The following is a 24,753-nucleotide window of genomic DNA, read 5'->3' as shown; positions in this document are numbered from 1 at the left end:
AAGGCAACATAAAATGTGTTTTATTTTATTCCACTTTAAAATTTCTTCAAACAGATACTTGCAATCTAAAAAAAAAAAAAGAAACGATTGAAACATGCAATGTACTTACGCTAGTTTTTTTTATCACTTCAGAGCTTTTGGTTACTTTGAATTATAGCCTCTTAAGAACCTACTAAAGTGATATTTGAGTTATAATACTTTTTCCTGACAGTTCAAAGTATTAAATAAATTTGCATTAAAAATTTTGTATATTGATATGTGCATCTAATGTTTTATGCCTGTTCTGGCAGAATATTTATATTTTTTAGATAATTAGAAATTAGAACTAATTTTAATTTTCTAAATATTGTTTATATAATTCAGATAACCTTTTGTTTATTCAGAGTTCTGTACAGCATTCTTTAACACAGTTTATCTTTTTTTAGTCAAAGCTGTACATTATTCTTTTATATCATTTGATTCTATGGGCAAGAGAGGAAACAAGGTGGCCACTAATGTCAGGGCAGGACTTTGGGGAGCAATAGCTAAAGTTAAGTGTCCTAAAAGAAATAATTTAAAAAATAGTGTTAAGCAACTTTAAAGAAGTTACAACCTCCGATAGGTGATCTCTTAACTAGTAATAAATTTCTGACTTCATAATAAATTTCAGTAAGCTGCTATTTTTCTAGAGGTGGTGATATGTCCCTAGATAAATTAGCGCGATTCTTTCTGACTCTGAAAATTCATCTGTTCCTAAAAGTACCTAAACCCTCTTTCCACATGAAAAAAAAAAGAAAAAACCCATCATTTTTAATAAAGAATGCAACAAAACATAAGTTAAAAATAAACTTTAACACACCAAATTAACTGTCATTGTGATTTGGTCATTGATGAAAATCTTTCCTGTTGTGTTCACTGATTACCATATAGGTGACTGTTGTGTTATTGAGTTTATAGGTGATTTTGTTGTGTAGCTGAGTAACTAATAGAGCTTAATGAAGTAAAAACTTATCAAACCAACTTTAAGGTAGTCCGAAGACAGATCAGTGTTTTATTTCTCCTGTACATCATTTTCCTGTAAAGAAAAGACTTACAAGATTTATTTTTCTTTCTAAATAAAAGGAAGTTTCAATATTAAAGATTTTTATATGATTGGGAACCACCACACACTTTTTTTCAGAGCAGAATACTTTTAGACTGAAGACTTGTCTGGAAATAATCTTCATGATTTTAAATATTATGTATGTATACACATACATAAGCAATGTAACTTTAGATTTTTAAAGTAGTATATGCCTTATGGAGCCCTGGTGGTGTAGTGGTTAAGAGCTCAGCTGCTAACCAAAAGGCTGGCAGTTTGAATCCATTGGCCGCTCTTTGGAAACCCTATGGGGCAGTTCTGCTGTGTCCTGTAGGGTTGCTATGAGTCAGAATTGACTCGATGGCAACGGGTTTTTGGTTTATATATAGATACATATGTTTACATATATATACATTCAAATATATAATTATGCATTCACTATCTTATCTCTATACTTGATTTTCATAGATTAGGTTTGTTTTAAAAGAGGTATACATGTATTCAGAAAGCAGTTATTTCTGGAATTTTTCTTGTGGATAGATTCTTTGCATTTAATGTGTGTAACATTCAACGCTTAAATTGTACCAAAGAAAAAAAATTGACTCAATTCAAAGAGGTAAAAATAACAAAAACAATATGCATGTACTATTTTAGTCATCTGTAAGATAATCTTTATTTAATATTATGGTATAGTATAGAATATTAGTGTTTTAATAATAATAGCACCATCAATTTATTTATATTATTCTTTAAAATGTTCTAAAGTCTCTCTGACAGGTATTACTAGTCTACTTTTTGTTATTGCTTTGCCCCAGGTTTAAACTATTTGCCGAAACTCACACAATTAGTGGCAAACCTGGTATAGACAGCCTATTTTATTCACCACTTTTTAGCCAAAAGGCTAAGGAAGCTTTTGTAGGATCATGTATTAATATTTAATGGACAATGTTACCCTAAAGGCTACATGCAAAGTGATTTGAATTGAAAACTTGAAAAATTCCTTGAATTGAGAAAATTCAATTAGCTTTTAGACCAATTTTCAGTAAAATCATATTAGATTTCTACACATATTCTACAAATATGATAGTTTTCTGATCTTAAGTTATATCTTAGAGGAAGGGAATATGCTTCATTATTGTTCATCATTTAGTTATTGATTATAGTAGTTACTGGGCTAAGCACAAGATCTTAGGGACTAAATACACTTGTCAACTTGTTTGCATTTATTACTGCTACACAATGAATTCACATGACTAAAGTGTGAATTTGAAAAGCCCACAAAAGTTCATAAGAAACTTTCAACTGATCTATCATGATCATTACCAGTGATATTGCCGCTTGCTTAAAATCATTAAAAAGTAATTTTGAAATAGTTGAAACTGTTATCACATTCATCAAGATAATATAATTAAGTACAACTTAAATTATAAAGTGTGTTGTTTATTAATATTAAAGAAGACTGTTCTTATTTCAAATTAAAATGAATCAAAACTGCAGGAACTTTTATCAGGGAATAATAATAACAAATCATTATATTGTGCTTATTATGTGACAAGCATTGTTCTTAGTGCTTTATATTAATTATTATACTAATGACAGGGCTGGGAGATATTGTGGGTTCAGTTCCAGACTACCACAATAAAGTGAATATTGCAATGAAGCGAGTCACACCAATTTTTTGGTTTCCTAGTGCATATAAAAGTTACGTTTACACTATACTGTAGTCTATTAAATGTGCAATAGCATTATGCCTAAAAAAATGTACATACCTTAATTAAAAAATACTTTATTGCTAAAAAAATGCTATCATCTGAGCCTACAGCAAGTCGTAATCTTTTTCCTGGTAGAGGGTCTTGCCTCGATGTTGATGGTTGCTGACTGATTACGGTGGTAGTTGCTGAAGGCTGGGGTAACTGTGGCAATTTCTTAAAATAAGACAACAATGAACTTTGCTGCATTGATTGACTCTTCCTTTCACGAAAGAGTTCTCTATAGCATGTGATGCTGTTTGATAGCATTTTGCCCATAGTAGAACTTCTTTCAAAATTGGAGTCAATCCTCTCAAACCCTGCTGTTGTCTTATCAAATAAGTTTATGTAATATTTTAAATCCTTTGTGGTCACTTCAACAGTGTTCACAGCATCTTCACCAGGAGTAGATTCCATCTCAAGAAACCACTTTCTTTGCTCATCCATAAGAAGCAACTCCTCATCCATTAAAGTTTTATCAAGAGATTGCAAAAATTCAGTCATATCTTCAGACTTCACTTCTAATCCTAGCTCTCTTGCTATTTCCACCACATCTGCAGTTACTTCTTTGTCTTAGGCTGGGTTCTCTAGAGAAGCAAAACCAGTGAAGTGTATGTATATAGAGAAAGAGGCGGGGAGGGAGAGATTTATATCAAGGAAATGGCTCACACAGTTGTAGAGGCTGGAAAGTCTGAAGTCCTTGGATCAGGTTGGAGGCTTCTCCTGACTCACGTACCTGCAGGGGCTAACGAACCCAAGATCAGCTGGTCAGACAGCAAGCCTCTGGCTCACAGGATACGGGGGCCTACTAATCCCAAGATCAGCAGGTAAGATGGCAGGCCACTGGCTCACAGGCTGTGGAGGCTGATGAATCCCAAGAATGCCAGGTAAGCTGCTAACTCTAGTCCCAAGAACCGGAGGTCAGATGCAGGCTCCAGAGCAAGCAAAAGCCTGTGAGCTTTGCCAGAAAGTCCACGTATATTGGATGCAGGTCACACCCCCCAAGGAAACTCCCTTTCAACTAATTGGCTGCTCATAGCAGATTTCATCATGGAGGTGATTCTATCAGATCTCATTTTGGAGGTGATTATATCATTACATAGCTGCCAAACTACAAAACTGCCAAACCACTGAGAATCATGGCCCAGCTAAGCTGACATACAACCTTAACCATTATATTCCTCCACTGAAGTCTTGAACCCCTCAAAGTCATCCGTGAGGGTTGGAATCAGCTTCTTCCAAACTCCTGTTAATGTTGATATTTTGATCTCCTCCCATGAATCACAAATATTCTTAATGGCATCTAGAATGATGAATCCTTTCCATAAGGGTTTCAATTTACTTTGCCCAGATCCATCAGAGGAATCACTGTCTATGGCAACTATAGCCTTACGAAATATATTTCTTAATAAGGCTTGAAAGTCAAAATTAATCCTTGATCTGTGGGCTGCAGAATGGATGTTGTGTTAGCAGGTGTGAAAACAACATTAATCTCCTTGTACGTCTCCATCAGAGCTCTTGGGTGACCAGGTGCAATGTCAATGAGCAGTAATATTTTGAAAGGAATCTTTTTCTGAGCAGTAGATCTCAACAGTGGTCTTAAAATATTCAGTAAACCATGATGTAAACAGATGTGCTGTCATCTAGGTTTTGTTGTTCCATTTATAGGGCACAAGCAGAGTAGTTTTAGCATAATTCTTAAGGGCCCTAGGATTTTAGGAATGATGGATGAGCACTGGCTTCAACTTAAAGTCTTCAGCTGCATTAGCTCTTAACAAGAAAGTTCAGACTGTCTTTTGAAGTTTTGAAGCCAGACATTGATTTCTCCTCTCTAGCTATGAAAGTCCTAGAAGACAGCTTCTTCCAATATAAGGCTGTTTCGCCTACACTGAAAATCTTGGGTAGAGCTTCTGGATAACTTGCTGCAGCTTCTACATCAACACTTGCTGCTTCACCTTGTACTTTTATGTTATGGAGACAGCTTCTTTCCTTAAACCTAATGAACCAACCTCTGCCAGTTTTAAATCTTTCTTCTGCAGCTTCCTCACCTCTCTTAGGCTTCATAGAATTGAAGAGAGTTAGGACCTTGCTCTGGATTAAGCTTTGGCTTAAGCGAATATTGGGGCTGGTTTGATCTTCTATCCAGACCACTAAAATTTTCTCCATATCGGCAGTATGGCTGTTTCGCTTATCATTCATGTGTTCACTGGAGTAGCATTTTTAATTCCCTTCAAGAACTTTTCCTTTGCATTCACAACTTGGGTAACTGGCACAAGAGGCCTAGCTTTTGGCCTGTCTCAGCTCCTCAGTGCCTTCCTCACTAAGCTTAATCGTTTCTAGCGTTAGATTTAAAGTGAGAGACCCGCAACTCTTCCTTTCACTTAAACACTTAGAGGCCATTGTAGGGTTATTAATTGGCATAATTTTAATATTCTTGTGTCTCAAAAAATAGGGAGGCCGAGGAGAGGAAGGAGCTGCTAGTAGGTGGAGAATTCATAAGACACATTTATCAATTAAGTTCGCCATCTTTTATGGGTGTGGTTTGTGGTGCCCCAAAACACAACAGTAACATCAAAGATCACTGATCATAGGCTACCATAACAAATACAGTAATAATGAATATGTTTGAAATACTGCAAAAATTACCAAAATGTGATATAGAGACACGAAGTGAGCACGTGCTGTTGGAAAAATGGCGCCAATGGACTTTCTTGACACAGGGTTGCCACAAACCTTCAATTTGTAAAAAATTCAGTATCTGTGAAGCACAATAAAACGAAGTACAATAAAATGAGGTATGCCTGTAATTTATTTTATCTTTATAACAGCCCTGTGATGAAGATGCTATTATAATCTACATTCTAAAGACAGGATAGATAACTTGCCCAAGGTCACACAGCTAAGTCACAGAGGCAGGATTTAAACATAGGCAGACCAGCTTTTGACCTCTATGCTGTACTGTCTTTAGTTATAAGCATATGAACTGACTCTGTTTAACTTATGGAAAAGGAAATTTAGTGGGAGCACTCACAATCAGCCAGAGAGTGAGGATGGGTTTGGGAACAAACAGAAAAAAAAAAAAACAAAACCCATTGCCATCAAGTCGATTCCGACTTATAGTGACCCTGTAGGACAGAGTACTGCCCTATAGGTTTCCAAGGCTGTAATCTTTACAGACCCCCACGTGTCTGTCAGTTTGTTGTACTGTGGGGGCTTACATGTTGCTGTGATGCTGGAAGCTATGCCACTGGCATTCGGATATCAGCAGGGTCACCCACAACAGGTTTCAGCTGAGCTTTCTGACTAAGACAGACTAGGAAAAAGGACCCAGCAGTCTCTTTCTGAAAAGAATTAGCCAGTGAAAACTTTTGAATAGCAGCAAAACATTGTCTGATATAGTGCCAGAAGATGAGCCGCCCAGGTTGGAAGGCACTCAAAAGATGACTGGGGAAGAGCTGCCTCCTCAAAGTAGAGTTGACCTTAATGACGTGGATGGAGTCAAGCTTTCAGGCCCTTCATTTGCTGACGTGGCACTACTCAAAATGAGAAGAAACAGCTGCTAACATCCATAAGTAACAGAACTTGCAATGTACGAAGTATGAATTAGGAAAATTGGAAATCGTCAAAAATGAAATGGAATGCATAAACATTGATATCCTAGGCATGAGTGAGCTGAAATGGACTAGTATTGGCCATTTTGAATTGGACAGTCATACGCTCTACTATGCCAGGAATGACAAGTTGAAGAGGAATGGTGTTGGAATCATTGTCAAAAAGAACATTTCAAGATCTATCCTGAAGCACAACGCTGTCAGTGATAGGATAATATCCATACGCCTACAAGGACGACCGGTTAATACGACTATTATTCAAACTTAACACCAACCACAAAGGCCAAAGATGAAGAAATGGAAGATTTTTACCAGCTTCTGCAGTCTGAAATTGATTGAACATGCAATCAGGATGCATTGATAATTACTGGTGATTGGAATGCAAAAGTTGGAAACAGAGAAGAACGATTGGTAGTTGGAAAATATGGCCTTGGTGATAGAAATGATGCCGGAGATCGCGTGATAGAATTTTGCAAGACCAATGACTTTTTCATTGCAAATACCTTTTTTCAACAACATAAATGGCAACTATACACATGGACCTCACTGGATGGAATACACAGGAATCAAATCAACTACGTCTGTGGAAAGAGACGATGGAAAAGCTCAATATCATCAGTCAGAACGAGACCAGGGGCCAACTGCGGAATAGACCGCCAGTCGCTCATATGCAAATTCAAATTGAAACTGAAGAAAATTAGAACAAGTCCATGAGAGCTGAAGTACGACCTTGAGTATATCCCACCTGAATTTAGAGACCATTTCAAGAATAGATTTGATGCATTGTCTTTTTCATTGTTGTTGATTTTGTATTTGCTGAGTCTTTATATTTTTTTAGTGTTTTATTTTGACTTGTAGGATTGTTAGTTTCCTTTGTGGTTACCTTAATATTTACCCCTATTTTTCTAAGTTTATACCAGTCTTTTATTTCTTTATATTGCCTTGACTTCCTCTCCACATGAAAAATCTATGTCTACATTTAAAAAAAATTTTTTTTTATTTTACTTTAGATGAAGGTTTACAGAAAAAGTAGTTTCTCATTAAGCAGTCAGTACACATATTGTTTTATGACATTGGTTAACAACCCCACGACATGTCAACACTCCCCCTTCTCGACCTTGAGGACCTTTTTTTTTTTGGCAAAAATATACATAGCCAAAGTTACACCATTTTGAAAGTTTCTACATGTACAATTCAGTGACCTCAATTACATTCTTCTAGTTGTGCTGCTGTTGTCACTATCCTTTTCTAAATTATTCCATCACCATTATCTTCAACTTACTTTCCCCTAGGCTTCCCATCAAACCTTTTGAGTTTCTGTTGTCAATTTGATCTCACATAGATAATTCTTTTTTTTTTTTACCTTAAATATGTCTACATTTTTAAGTCCCTCTTTTTATTTTAATGTTGTCATCTTTTACATATTGACATCTGTTTCCCTGTTTTTAGTGTTTTAGCTCTGGTTTGTTTTTGTGACTTCCCTATCTGGGTTGATATCTGGTTGCTCTATCCTGTGTTCTAATCTTGGGTTGTTATCTGATGTTATTGATTTTCTAACCGGAAGACTCCCTTTAGTATTCCTTGCAATTTTGGTTTGGTTTTTGCAAATTCCCTAAACTTCTGTTTATCTGAAAATTCCCTAATTTCACCATCATATTTGAGAGACAGTTCTGCTGGATATATAATTCTTGGCTGGCAATTTTTTTCCTTTAAGGCTTTATATATGTCATCTTATTGCCTTCTTGCCACATGGTTTCTGCTGAGTAGTCTGAGCTTATTCTTATTGACTCTCCTTTGTAGATGACTTTTCATTTATCCCTAGCTGCTCTTAAAATTCTCTCTCTGTCTTTGGTTTTGGCAAGTTTGATTATAGTTTGTCTTGGTGACTTTCTTTTGGGATTTACCTTATGTGGGGTTCGATGAGCATCTTGGATAGATATCTTGTCATCTTTCACAATATCAGGGAAGTTTTTTGCCAACAAATCTTCAACAATTATCTCTGTATTTTCTGTTATCCTCCCCTGTTCTGGTACTCCAATCACTTGTAGGTTATTCCCCTTGATAGAATCTCACATATTTCTTATAGTGTCTTTAGTTTTTTTCATCCTTTTATCTGATTTTTCCTCAAATAAGTTGGTGTCAAGTGCTTTATCTTCAGTCTCACTAATTCTGACTTCCATTGCCTCAATTCTGCTCCTATGACTTTCTATTGAGTTGTCTAATTCTGAAATTTTATTGTTAATCTTCTCGATTTCTGATTATTGTCTCTCTATGGATTCTTGCAGCCTGTTAAATTTGTCATTATGCTCCTCTCTAATCTTTTTAATTTCCTCTATTGCGCATGCTGCGTTTTGCTTAATTTCCTCCCTAATATCTTGAAAAGTTCTGTATATTAATCTTTTGTATTCTGCCTCTGGTGATTCCAAGAAATTTTCCTCCTCTGGAAAATTTCTAGATTCTTTATTTTGGGAGCTTGCTGAAGCCATCATGGACTGCCTTTTTATGAGATTTTATATTGACTGTCGTCTCCAAGCCATCAATAAGTTATCATATTTATTTATTTTACCTTTGCTTGTGTGTCCTAGATTCTTGTTTTGTTTTGATATGCCCAAATAGGCTGCTCGTGTGAGCTAGTTTGGTTACATGCACCTTTGAAGATCTAATGTCCTGTCAACAGGTGGCTAGATCTGTTATTAGGTGTGTGAGCTCAGGAGTCCGCCCACCCCTGTATGGATTCAGCTCAGGTGCCCAGGTAGATAGCCACCAAGTGTGTGGTGCAGGCTCTCACCCACAGTCCTAGACAGGCATGGGTGATTGTTGTAGGCACAGGCATCTGGCTGCAGCAGGGGAACACACTCTGAGCAAGGAAGGGGGCTGATGGCCACCCCCGAGTGTCCAGGAGGAAGGCGTGTCCCTGTTCCTAGAGCGCATAGGTGGGTGGGTTTTGCAGCCGGACTATGTGTACCCGGTGCTGTGGGCCGTAAGGACTTGGGCGGGGGGGGGGGACACCTATTATTCTTGGGCCTCTATCGCAGGTGGCTAGGTGGCGTGGGTGGAGCCATCAGTCCTCAAGCCCCTGATGTGGGTAGGTGAAGACCCTGCTTAATGGGCAGAGCAGTGTCGTATGTCACAAACCTGCACTTCACAGCTGAAACAGTTGAAGTTAGACTTCAGGTGTATACCCCTGTTGTACTGCAGTAATGACGGCCTACGCTGTTGAAATGGGCCCACACAAGTCTATGCAGGGGGAAAGGCACTCAAAGTCTGTGGATCCCTTATGCCTGTGCCTAGGCAAAGGAGTTGTGCCTACCCTGAGTTCCTGGCTTAGGGAAGCCAGCAGTTTATTTTTTTCCCATTCTTTAATTTGTTCACTCTCCAAGGCAGGGAGAATGGCTCTGGGTGTGTGACGGATCCTACTTCTGGCCCAGGAGACTTGGCAGTTGCTGAAGCCGGTCTGGGACCCAGTGCAGAGCAGGGAGCGGGGAGGTAAATGGGAGAGAGGTTTTTCCCTAAGGGGGATGTTTTTGATCTGCATGGTAGGCCGGATGCAAGTACTTATCTTTTGCCGATCGAGGGCTGCTTCTCCCTGGTTCTGGGTGGCCAAGTAGACTCTCTACCGCTGCGTCTCTCCTGGTGTGCAATACGCCTCCCGAGCACTGCTGCTTGCCTGCCTCACCACTCACCCATGAGTTTATCAGGCCTGATGGGCTCAGACTCTTGCTGGGTCAGGTCTGGCAACTCCTCGCTGCTTCCGAACCATCTCTCCCTCCCACTGCCACTCAGTCCGGTTTCTCAACTTTGCCTTTGATGTTCAGGGCTCCCAGATTGTCATATATAATCGACTCACTTGTTTTCTTGGGTCTTTGTTGTAAGAGGGTCCACCGGAAGCACCTGACTATTCCGCCATCTTGGCCCCACCTCAGATTTGATGCGTTGAACACTAATGACCGAAGACCAGACAAGTTGTGGAAGGACATCAAGGACATCATACATGAGGAAAGCAAGAGGTCATTAAAAAGACAGCAAAGAAAGAAAAGACCAAAATGGATGTCAGAAGAGACTCTGAAACTTGCTCTTAAATGTCAGGTCGCTGAAGCAAAAGGAAGAAATGATGAAGTAAAAGAACTGAACAGAAGATTTCAAAGGGCGGCTTGAGAAGACAAAGTAAAGTATTATAATGACATGTGCAAAGAGCTGGAGATAGAAAACCAAAAGGGAAGAACACACGCAGCATTTCTCAAACTGAAAGAACTGAAAAAAAAATTCAAGCCTCAGGTTGCAATAGTAAACGATGCAGGAAGCATCAAAAGAAGATGGAAGAAATACACAGAGTCATTATACCAAAAAGAATTGGTCGATGTTCAACCATTTCAAGAGGTAGCATATGATCAGGAACCGATGGTACTGAAGGAAGAAGTCCAAGCTGCACTGAAGACTTTGGTGAGAAACAAGGCCCCAGGAATTGATGGAATATCCATGGAGATGTTTCAACAAACAGATGCAGCTCTGGAAGTGCTCACTCGTCTATGCCAAGAAATTTGGAAGAAAGCTGCCCGGCCAACCAACTGGAAGATATCAGTATTTATGCCTATTCCCAAGATCAGGTGATCCAACAGAATGTGAAATTATTGAACAATATCATTAATATCACATGCAAGTAAAATTTTACTGAAGATCATTCAAAAATGGCTGCAGCAGTATATCGACAGGGAACTGCCAGAAATTCAAGCCGGATTTAGAAGAGGACATGGAACTAGGGATATCATTGCTGATGTCAGATGGGTCCTGGCTGAAAGCAGAGAATACCAGAAAAATGTTTACCTGTGTTTTATTGACTATGCACAGGCATTCGACTGTGTGGATCATAACAAATTATGGATAACATTGTGAAGAATGAGAATTCCAGAACACTTAATTGTGCTCATGAGGAACCTGTACATAGATCAAGAGGCAGTTTGAACAAGGGGATACTGCGTGATTTAAAGTCAGGAAAGGTGTGTGTCAGGATTGTGTCCTTTCACCATACCTAGTCAATCTGTATGCTGAGCAAATAACCTGAGAAACTGGACTATATGAAGAAGAACGGGGCCTCAGGATTGGAGGAAGACTCATTAACAACCTGCATTATGCAAATGACACAACCTTTCTTGCTGAAAGTGAAGAGGACTTGAAGCATTTACTGATGAACATCAAAGACCACAGCTTTCAGTATGGATTACACCTCAACAGAAGGAAAACAAAAATCTTCGCAAGTGGACCAGTAAGCAACTTCATGATACATGGAGAAAAGATCAAAGTTGTCAAGGATTTCATTTTGCTTGGATCTGCAATCAACACCCATGGAAGCAGCAGTCAGGAAAGCAAAAGACGCATTGCATCGGGCAAATCTGCTGCAAAAAACTCCTTTAAAGTGTTAAAAAGCAAAGATGTCACTTTGAGGACTAAGGTGCACCTGACCCAAGCCATGGCATTTTCACTCGCCTCATATGCACGCGAAAGCTGGATGATGAATAAGGAAGACCGAGGAAGAATTAACACCTTTGAATTGTTGCCTTGGTGAAGAATATTGAACATACCATGGACTGCCAAAAGAACGAACAAATCTGTCTTGGAAGAAGTACGACCAGAGAACTCCTTAGAAGCAAGGATGGCGAGACTACGTCTTACATGCTTCGGACACGTTGTTAGGAGGGATCAGTGCCTGGAGAAGGACATCATGGTAAAGTAGAGGGTCAGCGAAAAAGAGGAAGACTCTCAACAAGATGGATTGGCACAGTGGCTGCAACAATGGGCTCAAGCATAACAACGATTGTGAGGATGGCACAGGACCAGGCAGTGTTTTGTTCTATGGTACATAGGGTCGCTGTGAGTCGGAACTGACTTGATGGCACCTAACAACAGCAACAGTCTTTACGGAAGCAGACTGCTACATCTTTCTCCCACAGAGTGGCTGGTAGGTTCAAACTTCCAGTCTTTTGTTTAGCAGCCAAGCGCTTAACCACTGCTCTACCAGGTCTCCTTCGCTTTCAAGGACAATAACCCCATAATCTTTGGGAAGGAGGTAAATGCTGTGGGCTGTGAGAATCCAGAGGAGGGAGACCAAACTCTCTCCAGGGTGGGGCAGGAAGGGTGCCCTGGAGGATATCATGCTTGTCCTGTGTGCTGAGGGATGAGTCGAAGCCAGAAAGGTGAGGCATGGATAAAGGGTGCTACTAGCAGAAGGATGGGTCTGATTATTCTCTGCCTGGAGGAGAGAGTACATGGTCAGACAGAAGCAGACACTCTGGGTGTGAGGCCCAGCAATCTGCGCTGTCCAGGTGATTCTGATGCTTGTAGAGGACTAAGAACCTCTATGCTGAAGCATAAATGCCAGGGGCAGTGGGAGTCACAAGGCTGCAGATGGCAAGGGGCTTCTGATAGAGGGGTACTCTTAAACAAACAAACAAAAAAACTTGCTGTCGAGTTGATTTCAACTCATAGCGACCCTATAGGACAGAGCAGAACTGCCCCATAGGGTTTCCAAGGAGCTGCTGGTAGATTTAAACTGCCAGCATTTTGGTTAGCAGCCAAATGCTTAGAAACTGCGCCACCAGGGCTCCTCTACAATGACAGTGACCCAGAGTACAGCTGTTAGAGCTTTACTTCCTGGAGTAGACAGTTTCTCCCTCTTTCTGAAAATTGGTATTTTAGGATCTGATTATTGTGAACTCAGTTCAGTTCAATTTGTGGTTTCTGGAGATGGTGATACATTGGCAGATTTCTCTAGAATATGGGGTATATGCCAACTATGTACTCAAGGTGTCACCAGGATAAGGCAGGCCCTCACAAACCTTTTCTTGTTTAGGTCCAGATAAACCAGCACACACTCCTCCCCTGCCCCATTCCAGCAGTAGTTCTTGGGGCTGGCCGACTTCCCATTGGGCCCATAATTACTGACCCAGCTATCATAGCTTGTTTTCTGAGAAAGACAGAGTTCTGGAGGCAAATTTTGGCACTGAATAAAAGATTCCAAGCTCGAATCCTCAAGTGAGTTGAGAAGGGCTCTCGTGTGGGCCAATGACAGCAAGTCTGTTTTCTCATAGGCCAGAGCTCAAAGATGACAGGAGAAACCATCGATCCACCCCAGGACAATCAGTTGCACTGCAGCTCTTTGGTTGTTCACAGTAAACATAATTTTCAGTACAATTACATTGTGAAGCTTATCCCATTATACCTTGTATACAAAAAAATGATTATATTCAGACCATACAGTTGCACTCGAGGGCTTTGGCTGGCAAAACCAAAAACCACAGCAGTTTCCTCAATTAGCTCAAACTTGCACACATCACCTACAGATTCTGTGACTGTTTCAGGCTTTATCAGAAACTCAAGTTTCTGATCTGGTTTTGTTTGGGAACAAACAGGGACCAGGCTAATTCCAGAGTTTGCGAAGTAGGACTTAGGAACCCACCCGTAACAGAGCTCTCATATCAGTCTGGATAGATTCACTGCTGAACTTCTTTAGTTCTATGTTTTTTTTGCTTAGGATTCAGATTCCAAGAAGGTAAAAATCAGTTGGCCTGTTTTGGGTAATATGCCTACCTTTTCCTTTGACTAGGTAAAAGTGAAAAAAACCCTTGCCACTGAGTTGATTTCGACTCATAGTGACCCTATAGGACGGAATAAAACTACCTTATAGGGTTTCCAAGGCTGTAATCTTTATGGAAGCAGATTGCCACATCTTTTTCCCTCAGAGCAGCTGGTGGGTTTGAACTCCTGACCTTTTGGTTAGCAGCTGAGCACTTAACTGCCACTTAACTACCACCAGGGCTCCTAGATAAGAGTAACCACGCCTAACCAAACCCATTACTGTCAAGTTGATTCCAACTCATAGCTACCCTATAGGACAGAATAGAACTGCCGCATAGGGTTTCCAAGGAGCAGCTGATGATTGCAAACTGCCAGCCTTTTGGTTAGCAGTTGCGCTCTTAACCACTGCACCACCAGGGCTCCTAGGTAAGAGTAGGACCCCTGAATTTTAGTCCTACTGGATTGTGATGAGGAAGAAGTATTTCAATAAAATAAATAATGATACTGTTAGGTAAGAGAAATGGATACTGGCCATGCAAAATTTAATAAATATCCACTGTTTGAACTGCAAGGGACAGCAATAATACATTCAGAAAACAATTACTAAGTGCCACTTGATGGGCCTACACTGTCCTGTTCTTGGTATTAGCACTACTCATCATAGGTGCCAAAGCAGGTGAAAAAAAAAGAAAGTTGTGAAACCAATCAATGATTCTGCTAATGCCAAGTCAAGATAAAAACCATTAAAAAGTTAGTGACTCTATTAGCATAATATTTCATTTTAAAATTTATTTTATATTTTGCTTTAGATTTTAGGTTTCAGTGTTTATTTACTGAAGTTTTTATTTATCAAAAACAATATATTTGGTTATTAATGAAGCCATATTCCTAAATATGGTAGATAAAACAAGCTCCTTTAGTTGAAAGCAGCAGAGGCCCATATTAGATTATGCATAGGAACCCATTTTTACCAATTATATCTCCTGGTTTCAGTAGACTTTCTACTCTACTGTATTGTCTCACTGTCACTGATAAATTGTCCTCATCACTGAATTTTTTAATGCAGTGAAAAGGTGCTAGATTCATTAAAATTAATCTAAGAAAAATTACCTGAGTTTTGATAATGCACATCAGAATTATGCCAGCAAAATGAAAGGACAAAGAATCAATTACCTAGATAGGTCCTGATTATTTAGATGGTTTAGAGAAGGAGAAAGAATTTCTTTCCTAAATTACCAATTTATAATTAATTTAACCTAAATTAGTTTTCCTTTCATTGAGTTTAGTGTTGGACTGATTAGCTTTTCTATAAATAAAAGCCAGTTGATTTTGAAAAAGAAATTGTAATCAAGGGAAATATGACAACTCTTTTGTTACAGGAAAAAATATTTGCTTTAGTTTTACTTAGATCTAGAAATATCTTTAACATTTCCTTCCTATGGTGTACTCAGAACTTTTTCATGACATCCATATATGATATATTAATAACAGTTGTTTACCACAGTATGTTTATATAGTATTTAAAATTACTCTTCAAAATAGGAGCAAAAGGTTCAGTTACATTTTCTGGCTAAAGAAGACCATCATAAGCAACTGAATGAAATTGAGAAATACTATGCCACCATAACAGGTCAATTTGGATTGGTAAAAGAGAATCACGAAAAGTTAGAACAAAATGGTAGGTGCTACCTTTTTTAAACTTCCATGTTCTATAGGGAATGTATAAATGGACTAGTTTATAACGATTAAGTTGACTTTACTGATGCTGTATGATAATGGTAAATGGTGATTTAATGAATATTATTTAAATTCTCAGTAATAATTATGTATATTACATCGGGGCTATTTCCCTCATTTGTGTTGGTAATACTTTCTTTAAGATGTATATTGCATATAATGTTTTCCTAAATGTCTTTTGTATTGCAGTACAGGAAGCAATACAGTTAAACAAAAGATTGTCAGCTTTAAATAAAAAACAAGAATCTGAAATATGCAGTTTAAAGAAGGTATGATTGATAAAGTTTTATAGCATTATGTAAAAATTATAGTCTAAAATAATTTGGTCTTATGGACTATTACTAGAAAATAGTTGGGTAGATTTTTTTTGGTAGGAAGATACCTAAAATATTTTTAACATAGCCTCATAAGCTTTGTTATGATTCCCATAAATTTAATGAATAAATTTGTTTCAATCTGTTCAAAATATTTTCTTTGATTTGTAACCAGTAGCATGCATTTTTTATGGTGACACAAATAGCCAATAGGCATTCACTGTATGTCAACCTCGTTAGCACCATTTATTCATTCATTATTCAGTATTTATTAAGTGACCTTGATGTGCCAGGTACTCTATAGCACTAAGGATACAGCTATGAAGAAAATAGAACATGTTCCTGCTTTTATGACGTTTATAGTCTTATGGAGGAGTTAGACATAAAACAAATAATCATACAAATCAAATAATTTAAAACCGTTGTAAGTGATATGAAGAAAAACTAAAATGACATTATAACAAGTGAACTTATTTACACTGGGGGTCAGAGAAGGCGTCTTTGGACACATGAATAGGAGATAGGCAAAGGGGTGTGGGAGGGACAAGAATAATGTCACAGGCAAGGGGAACAACGTGCAAAAGCTTTGAGGCAAGAAAGAGTTTAATATATTTGAGAAACTAGAAGAAGTCTGGTATGCCTGAGACATCATGAGTGAATAGGTGCATTTGACATTTATTGGTAGCTTATTGAGCATCAGTATCCCCTTATCCCCTTCCTAAACTTTTACAGATTTTTGTTTTGATTCCCCCAGCTTCAGAGCTGAGCCATAAATTGGCAAAAGGCCATAAGCATATTCCATTCCTCTGGCCACAGTCATTGGTTCAGGAGCAGACAAATGACCTTAGCTAGTGGTTATAAACCTGAAAGCATGTAATCCCCGCTGTAACTGGCGACCATCCTGCAACCATGAGAGAAGCCAAAAAGGAGGAACCTGACAGTGTAGAAGCCAGACTGGTGAGATAGAAACCTGTTCTTTAATAACATTGTTGAGTCCCTGGATTGACCAGCCTCCTCTTGCACTACCTTTAGACTTTGCAGTTATATGAGCCAATAAATCCCCATTATTATTTAAGCCAGTTTGATTAGGGCCTGTTCAGTGTTCATTATTTACAACTGAAAATATCCTAACTGATATAAGGGGGAAATGGTGTGAGAGGAAAAAGAAGTAGGCAAGGCCTTGTTCTTTCTTCAGAGAATGGCCCCTCTTTTCTTTTCCTCGCTCCCTCCAAAGCCCCATCTCAAATAATACCACTTTAAATCCTTTTAGGATCATCTCCCTACTCCTGAGGGAATTGAGTATATATCCTTACTGGCACTCAGTACATGTTTTGAGATAACATTTACTGAGTTGTTTTTATTAATAAATTAATAAACTTTTATTAATAATTTGCATTTACTTTGTAGTTATTTATTGATATGTAAAATATCTTCCATTTGTCCCTCCAGATCCACTGTCCACATTTATCCATCCCTCTCTCTGCATGGAAGACTGACCTTTATGAATTGCCTCAATAGCTCTCATGCCCTCTGGCTTCCTGCTGAGTTGAGCCAATGAAAAGCAAAGGCAGGAGGTCTGTGGGAGGGAAGAGAGTGAACTGTGGTATCTATTTTCTTTCTTCCTTCCCTTTGAGGTCACTTCTGGCTGACCATGTCCCTAATCAGGTCAAGTTGGCCTACTTTACTTAACTCTTTCCTCTGAGTTCCAGTAATCTCTTTTCTTAATCCTTTCGTGCCTAGGAGTGATGACAGCTTCATTGCTGCTAGCCCTTGGAACTTCCACCATCCCTTGTGGCTCCTTTATATCCTGTCCACAGCTTTGCAGATTATCCTGATTTATGAATGCCATTCATTTTCTGTTGGGATTCTGATACTCTTGATTAGACTGTAACATTAGTAAGGCCAGGTTTGTGAATTTTGTTTCTGCATAGACTAGTTGATTCAGTACAGAGAAAATTTTGTTTCAAGTCAAAGATTACAACCCTAATCTCACCTAGCCACTTTTCAAATATATATTTTGTTCTTGAAGGGATAAAAGAATATGAGTGGTGTTGTCCAAATGCATCATTAATTTTGAGGAAAAAGAATTCCCACTAATTTGGATCAATGTTGTCATTTTGAATATAAAGGATTCTGCTTTTAAAAGCGGGGGAGGGACCCTAAGCATTATAGCTTTATATACATGAAATTTAATTCTTTTTATATTTAACTATAATGTTACTATAATTTGAGGTTTATTAAGGACCTAGAGACATAAGCATAAGTTTTGAAGAAGAGTGTTTTGTACAGTCAGATGGATAACATTTACTTTAGTGCATAATTCAAGCAATTAGGAATTTTTTTACTACTTTCTTTTTAAATACTACTTCAAGGAAAGCTAGGACATTTGGGATAAAGATTGAGGTGGTTTCTAAATGCTAAGCCAGAGTTCAGAGACTACTAATATTTGTGACACTATTGACAGTTATATGTGTAGGTCTTTGATCTTACAATGGTCACTAAATTGATTGGACTCTATTCTTATACCTGAGGAGTCCAGAAATTAAGTGCAAAGGTGCAGCTGAGTATAGAACCAAAATGGATGGTCACAATCATATATTTTATCGTTTAAAACCTATGTCTATCCAGCAAACTGCCTCAGAGGAGAATTTATATACAGAAAACATTTCTTTTCAGTCACATTCTATAATATGAAACATTTTGTCTTAGGCTGGTTCTGTAGAGAAGCAAAACCAGTTAAGCATATAAATATATATATATAGAGAGATTTATATCAAGGAAACAGCTCACGCGATTGTAGAGACTAGAACGTCCCAAGTCCGTGGATCAGGGTAGAGGCCTCTCCCAATTCACGGAGCCGCAGAAGCTGGTGAGCCCAAGATCAGCAGGTCAAGAGCAGGGCTCCCGCTCACAGGCCATGAAGGTTGATGAATTCCAAGATTGTCAGGCAAGACCACAAGGTTTCTCCTGATTCACGTAGCTGCAGGCACTGGCCCACCCAAGATCAGCAGGTCAGAAAGCAGGGCTCCGCTCACAGGCTGTGAAGATTGACGAATCCCAAGTTTGGCAGATAAGCTGACAGCTCAAGTCCCAAGAACCGGAGATGAGATGACAAGAGGCAGCCACAGGATCCAGAGTGAGCAAAAAGCCAGAACGTCTGCTTATATTCAGATGCAGGCCACACCCCCAAGGAGATTTCCTTTCATCTGATTGGCTACTCACAGTATATTCAGTCATGGGAATGATCACATTAAAACACTGAGAATCATGCCCATCCAAGTTGACACACAATCTTAACCATCACAGATGTTGTCAGTTGCTGTTGAGTTGATTCTGACTCATGTTGACCCCTTTTTAATATAAGGAGAAAAAGCTGTGATTTAAAAAATTTGTCTGGAATCCCAAATCAGAGAATTGTTAAAAGGACCATTCATTTTTGTAATATAAACTTCAAATGCAAATATAAATAGTGAGTAACTGACTCAGTGGTTGTGAATAAGATGTTTTAAGTGATGGCTCTTCAGTTTCAGTTCTTTCATTTATTTTTTTATTGAATATTTTTTATCAATGACTTAAATGATTAAATGATATCCATATTAACTTCAGTTATTGTAGTAAAATATTCCTGTGCTTTTATTTCCTTCAAATTCAATGAGTTCAATTAGTCCTTGCATTATTATGAAAAGCTTATACATCAAATTTTTTTTACTAAATTGTGTATTTTTCACATTAAATAAAAACAAGATATTTCATTGTAACACACTAGACTATTTCTAACATATGGTTTAAAACTCTGACCTATAGATAAGGATGAGGTTCATGTAAATCCATGGAGAGATACGCTTGGCAGATTTACATAAGAGGGTGGAGAATGTCTTTTTCTATGCATGAGTGGACTAGTGTTTGCTCTTGACCACACTAGTCCCTTTTTCCTAGGTGTTGGGGCTTAGGCCAGGGCTACCTAAATGTATTAATGGGTATGCAGTGGTGGTGGCCTTGGTCACTCTAGAAAGCATTACAACCAGTGACCATGCTGCCAAATAGTTCTTGGAAGAGAGATTGTACAAAGGGGTAAAGTGAGAGAGTCTTCTTACCTTTGAGAGTTCAGAGTCTGAGTTGCTGAATGGATGAAAAATTTAATATACATTTTAAGAGCCAAATTTTAATACTTTAGACGTTCTAGGTATGATAATGTGTGTTTTGTATTATTTATATATCTTTGATTTTTAACTTTAGGAAAAGCTTTTTTCTTTTTCGACTTTTTTTTCGGAAGCTAATCAAGTCTAGTAACACTGGTTATATCACTTATTTAAAACTTCTAATCATTAATTTCCCCAAAGATAATTTTCATTTTTCTTTTATGCTGTTGTATGATTTTGTCCAGGACAGTTAAGTTACTGGTTTATGATAAGATGGAATTCCTTTTTTTTTTTTTTGTGGAGAAAAGTTAAACAGACCAAACTTAATTGTTAGATAAAACTAGGTATTACAGTTCTGAATGCTGCGTTCTCCATTATGGCAATCATGAAGATTTCCTGATACTATCTGTGAGCAGCATTCATAACTTCTGCTATTTGTCTGAGTAAATGTCAGAGCGCTCAAGGAGAGAGTGATATTAAACAGACTACTCCATACCCGAAAAGGAGGGGTGAAGGAGAAAAGAGTATAATATTTATGACTCTAGGAACTATAAGTTGTAATTTAATGAGATCAAAGCATGTGCTGTTTATTTGCTGCACTAACAGCTTTGAATAAAATGCTTAGAAAACAGACAATGCACTAAAAATTCAGGATACTTAAAAGACTATAAAGGGTATAAAATCAAAAGCATGTTTTAAGTGGAAAATCATCTCATGGAGGTCTCTGATATTAATTTATTATGCTTTTCAGATTAAGTAATTAATATATAAAAGAAAAAGAAAGACTTCAGAAATTAATTCTTGTTTTTGTTATCCATATACTGGTTTTCTGTGTCTTAGTTTAATTGTACTTTTATCAGTACGGCATTGTGTCTTAGAAATAAGCCTAGAACAGATCACTAGTATAAAACAAGCCATCTGATAATTTATTTTCTAAGTTATTTGAATATTCATTTAATTTATACAGCCATATCTTGCTTTAAGAAAACCCAACATAAAAATTAAAATTTCAAAAAATTGTTTTAAGTTTTCCTTTAAAACCCTTTTGTTACTACAATTTTTCCCCTTGTTTTTTTTTTGATGGCATGTGTTTTCACTATTAGAATGCATGCTTACCAATTCAGTGTTTTTAAATTTTTGGTTGGTAATATAGATTTTGAGAAATATGATCTGGTAATACAAGCCACCAATGAGACAAGTGGCACTGTGGTGCCACCAATCTGTGGTATGACAATATACCAATGGGAGCTATATAAATAGTTTATATATTGTGTGCCTTTCCATTATGTTACATGAGGAACCTCTGATTTTCCAAATATAAGACAGAAAAACCAAAACAAACCCATCAGGGCTCCCTAACTATCACACAGGAAAGTCATAATTATCTTTGCAAGCCTTATCTCACAGAAATAAAGGGAAAAAACGGCAAAAGTTTACAAAACTAACACAGCTAGGAAGCATCACCTAGTAGAATGTTCAGCTTACACAACGAGGCTTGAAATCCTGTCTGCTGAGCTTCACACATTTCAAAAGGGACCCAGCTTGATGCTAAATGCATTAGAACTGGAATAACACCCTGCCTCTGAGGTCCAGAGGCACAAAAAGTGGTGGTATACCGTTAACCCAATAGTAATGAAAGAGTTAAAAGTATCATCATAGTGTATAAAAAAAGCAGCTTGAAAGCAAGTTTTTAGAAACATCATTTTACAAAGAAAGGTATACATTATTTTAAAGCCTATATCATTGGTGTCTTTTTAAAAAATATAGAACAGTCGTGAATCAGTTGAGCATAAAAGATGTCTATCAGGTGATGTTGAATCAATAATGTATAACACTATAAATATTAATCAAATATTTATCAAAGTGCTATGGAATATTAAACCAAGTATGAAACATGGTACCTTTCCTTGAGAAGCTTATGGTTTACGGGAAAACTTACCGTTATCAACTATGAGAGAATACATCTTAATTCTTTAAATACATAAAAGAATATTCATATCACTTATTAAGACTTCAGAGTAATTTCTTTTATAAATAGGGGAAATAATTCTACGTCATACTGAAACTTTAGCAATCATAGAATCCCTTGGATTACAAAAAAAAGAAAAAAATCGAACCCATTGCCATCAAGTCAATTCCAACTCATAGCGACTCTATAGAACAGTAGAACTGCCCCATAGGGTTTCCAAAGAGTGGGTAGTGGATTCCAACTGCTGACCTTTTGGTTAGAAGCTCTTAAACAGTGCCTGGCACATAGTAGATGCTCAGCAAATACTTGTTGCATGGGTTGTTATATGCCAGGCAATTTGTTAGCTTTTTAAAAATTATCTCCATTTTAAAGATGAGGAGCTTGAGGCAGAGTGAAGTTAAGTAAGTTGTATAAAAATACAACAAGGAAAATAGAGCCTGGATTGAAACCCAGATAAACTTGACTGTAGAGTCTGTGATCTTAACCACTCCATTGATAATAGTAGTAGCATAAGCAGTTTATTCACATAAGTTTTTTCTTTTCTGTATTCCCCACTCAAAATTATATATTTGTTAAAAGGGGAAGTTGTTGACCATTCAGACTCCTGAATTACCAGCTTCTTATACTCCTTGACTCTGCAGATCTACAGACTAGCATGCCCCTGCTTTGAAACTCAACATTACCCACTATGCTTCCTTTGGGCTTTTTCATTTAGCCCTCTTCTTCCTCCGCCAGAGCTTCCTTTTCTATCATCTGTACCATTGCACTCTCAAATCTTTTACCTCTACCTCTGGTCCTTCAGTCCCATCTACTTCATCTATTAGCTTTTTTCTGTCTGCGTAATATAATATTTCTCATTTATTCTGTTTGTCTTAACTAATCACTTCATCTTTTCCTTAAAACTAAACCTTCCAGGTAGATTCCCAAAATAATTGAAAGCAGGGACTCAAATATACTTGAACACCAATGTTCATTACAGCATTATTCACAATAGTCTGAAGGTGGAAACAATCTTAAGTGTTCATCAGTAGGTGAAGGGATAAACAAAACATGGTATATACATATTGTTGTTAGCTACCATCAAGTTGGCCTCTGACTCATGGCAACCCCATGCACAACTGAACACTGCCCAGGTCCTGCATCATCCCCATGATCGATTGTGGATAAGGCCGTTGTGATCCATAGGGTTTTCATTGACTGATTTGCAAAAGTGGCTTGGAGGCTCTACTTTTGCCTTGAAAAGGAATGAAGTTCTGATACATGCTACAACATGGATGAACCTTGAAAACATTATGCTAAGTGAAATAAGCCAGGCACAAAAGGACAAATATTTTATGATCCCATTTACATAAAATATCTAGACTAGACAAATGCATAGAGACAGAAGGTAGATTATGGTTTACCGTGGGCTGGGGGTGGGTGGGAAATGGGGAATTATCGTTTAATGTATACAGAGTTTCTGTTTGGGGTAATGAAAAAGTTTTGGAAAAAATACTAGTGATAGTTGTACAACATCATGAGTGTGGTTAATGCCACTGAATTGTGCCCTTGCAAATGGTTAAAATGAGAAGTTTTACGTTGTGTATATTTTATCACCACCACAACAACAAAAAAATGAGCCTTTCAACTATAGTCATCCCAAGGAGGTGCATGACCCAGGGCGTACTTCTGCTGCTTTTCTCTTTTTCTCCCTTTGTTATTCCCATTTATAATATGACTGTAATAATATCTGCCTTTACTGTTTTGCATGTGTTATAAAATAATAAAATGCATGAAAAAGCACTTCAGAAAGTTTAATATACTATAGAAATATATGGGATTATTATTTCAACTTTCAAGTAAAATTAGGTTAAAATTAAGATTTAGGCAGCTTTGATGGATACAACTTTTCTGCACCATAGTTATAGGTGGATTATTTATTAGTAAAGGCTTTCAGGATAATAGCTGAAACACAGCCTCAGTTTGCCCCTTAAATGCCTTATCAGATAAGAAAGTCTGAAATTCCTTCTGACCTCTCAATTGCTCTTTCTCCCTACATGCTTGAACTATATCCTATTTCTATAATGGCTAGCTCTCTCCAAACTAATAGAAGTATATTAGTCAGTATTCTTAATTGGAAACTGATTTAGGCAGCAAAGGAATTTGTTGAAAGGATATTGGTCATCTTAGATTTGGAAAATGGTCAGAAACAAGGGAGGCTGTGCAGTATCTCAGACCAGAGTCAAAATCATGGCATAATACCAATTTCCACTGCCATTCACTGTATACTACAGCTTGCATTGTCACTGTTGACCACTCTGGATGCTGTCGCTGTTGCTGCAACAGCCATCGCTGTTCCTGATCCAATATCTGAGATAGGAGCATCTGATTAACAGAGCCTGGATATATGCTTATATAATAGTATCTGGCATTTCTAGCTTCTCTAGTGGGCAGTGGGCTTTTAAAAGGTAGAGTTTCTCCAAATACAAAAGGGGTTCAGGTGCTGTGTAGTTAAGTGTCCATGAGAGACTTTGAAAGTCAGATCCTTGAGTATTTAAAATGACCAATATACACACAACAATTGTACAATTACACCACTACCGAAGCTGGTATGTCAAAATTTTAAT

General features: G+C 37.7%; 1 protein-coding gene across 1 annotated transcript in view; it reads left to right on the top strand.

Moving 5' to 3' along the window:
• Positions 1-24,753, top strand: part of CCDC73 (coiled-coil domain containing 73) — a 100,438-nt gene that overhangs the window by 43,350 nt on the left and 32,335 nt on the right. Inside the window, exons 7-8 of the mRNA XM_004369763.2 lie at positions 15,531-15,666; positions 15,915-15,994. Of these exons, the coding sequence (XP_004369820.1) occupies positions 15,531-15,666; positions 15,915-15,994 (216 nt within the window). The remainder of the gene's footprint in view (positions 1-15,530; positions 15,667-15,914; positions 15,995-24,753) is intronic.

Source organism: Trichechus manatus, unplaced genomic scaffold, assembly GCF_000243295.1.
Source record: "Trichechus manatus latirostris isolate Lorelei unplaced genomic scaffold, TriManLat1.0 scaffold00006, whole genome shotgun sequence".
Lineage (NCBI taxonomy): Eukaryota > Metazoa > Chordata > Mammalia > Sirenia > Trichechidae > Trichechus > Trichechus manatus.
This window is presented reverse-complemented; position numbering and strand designations above follow the sequence as displayed.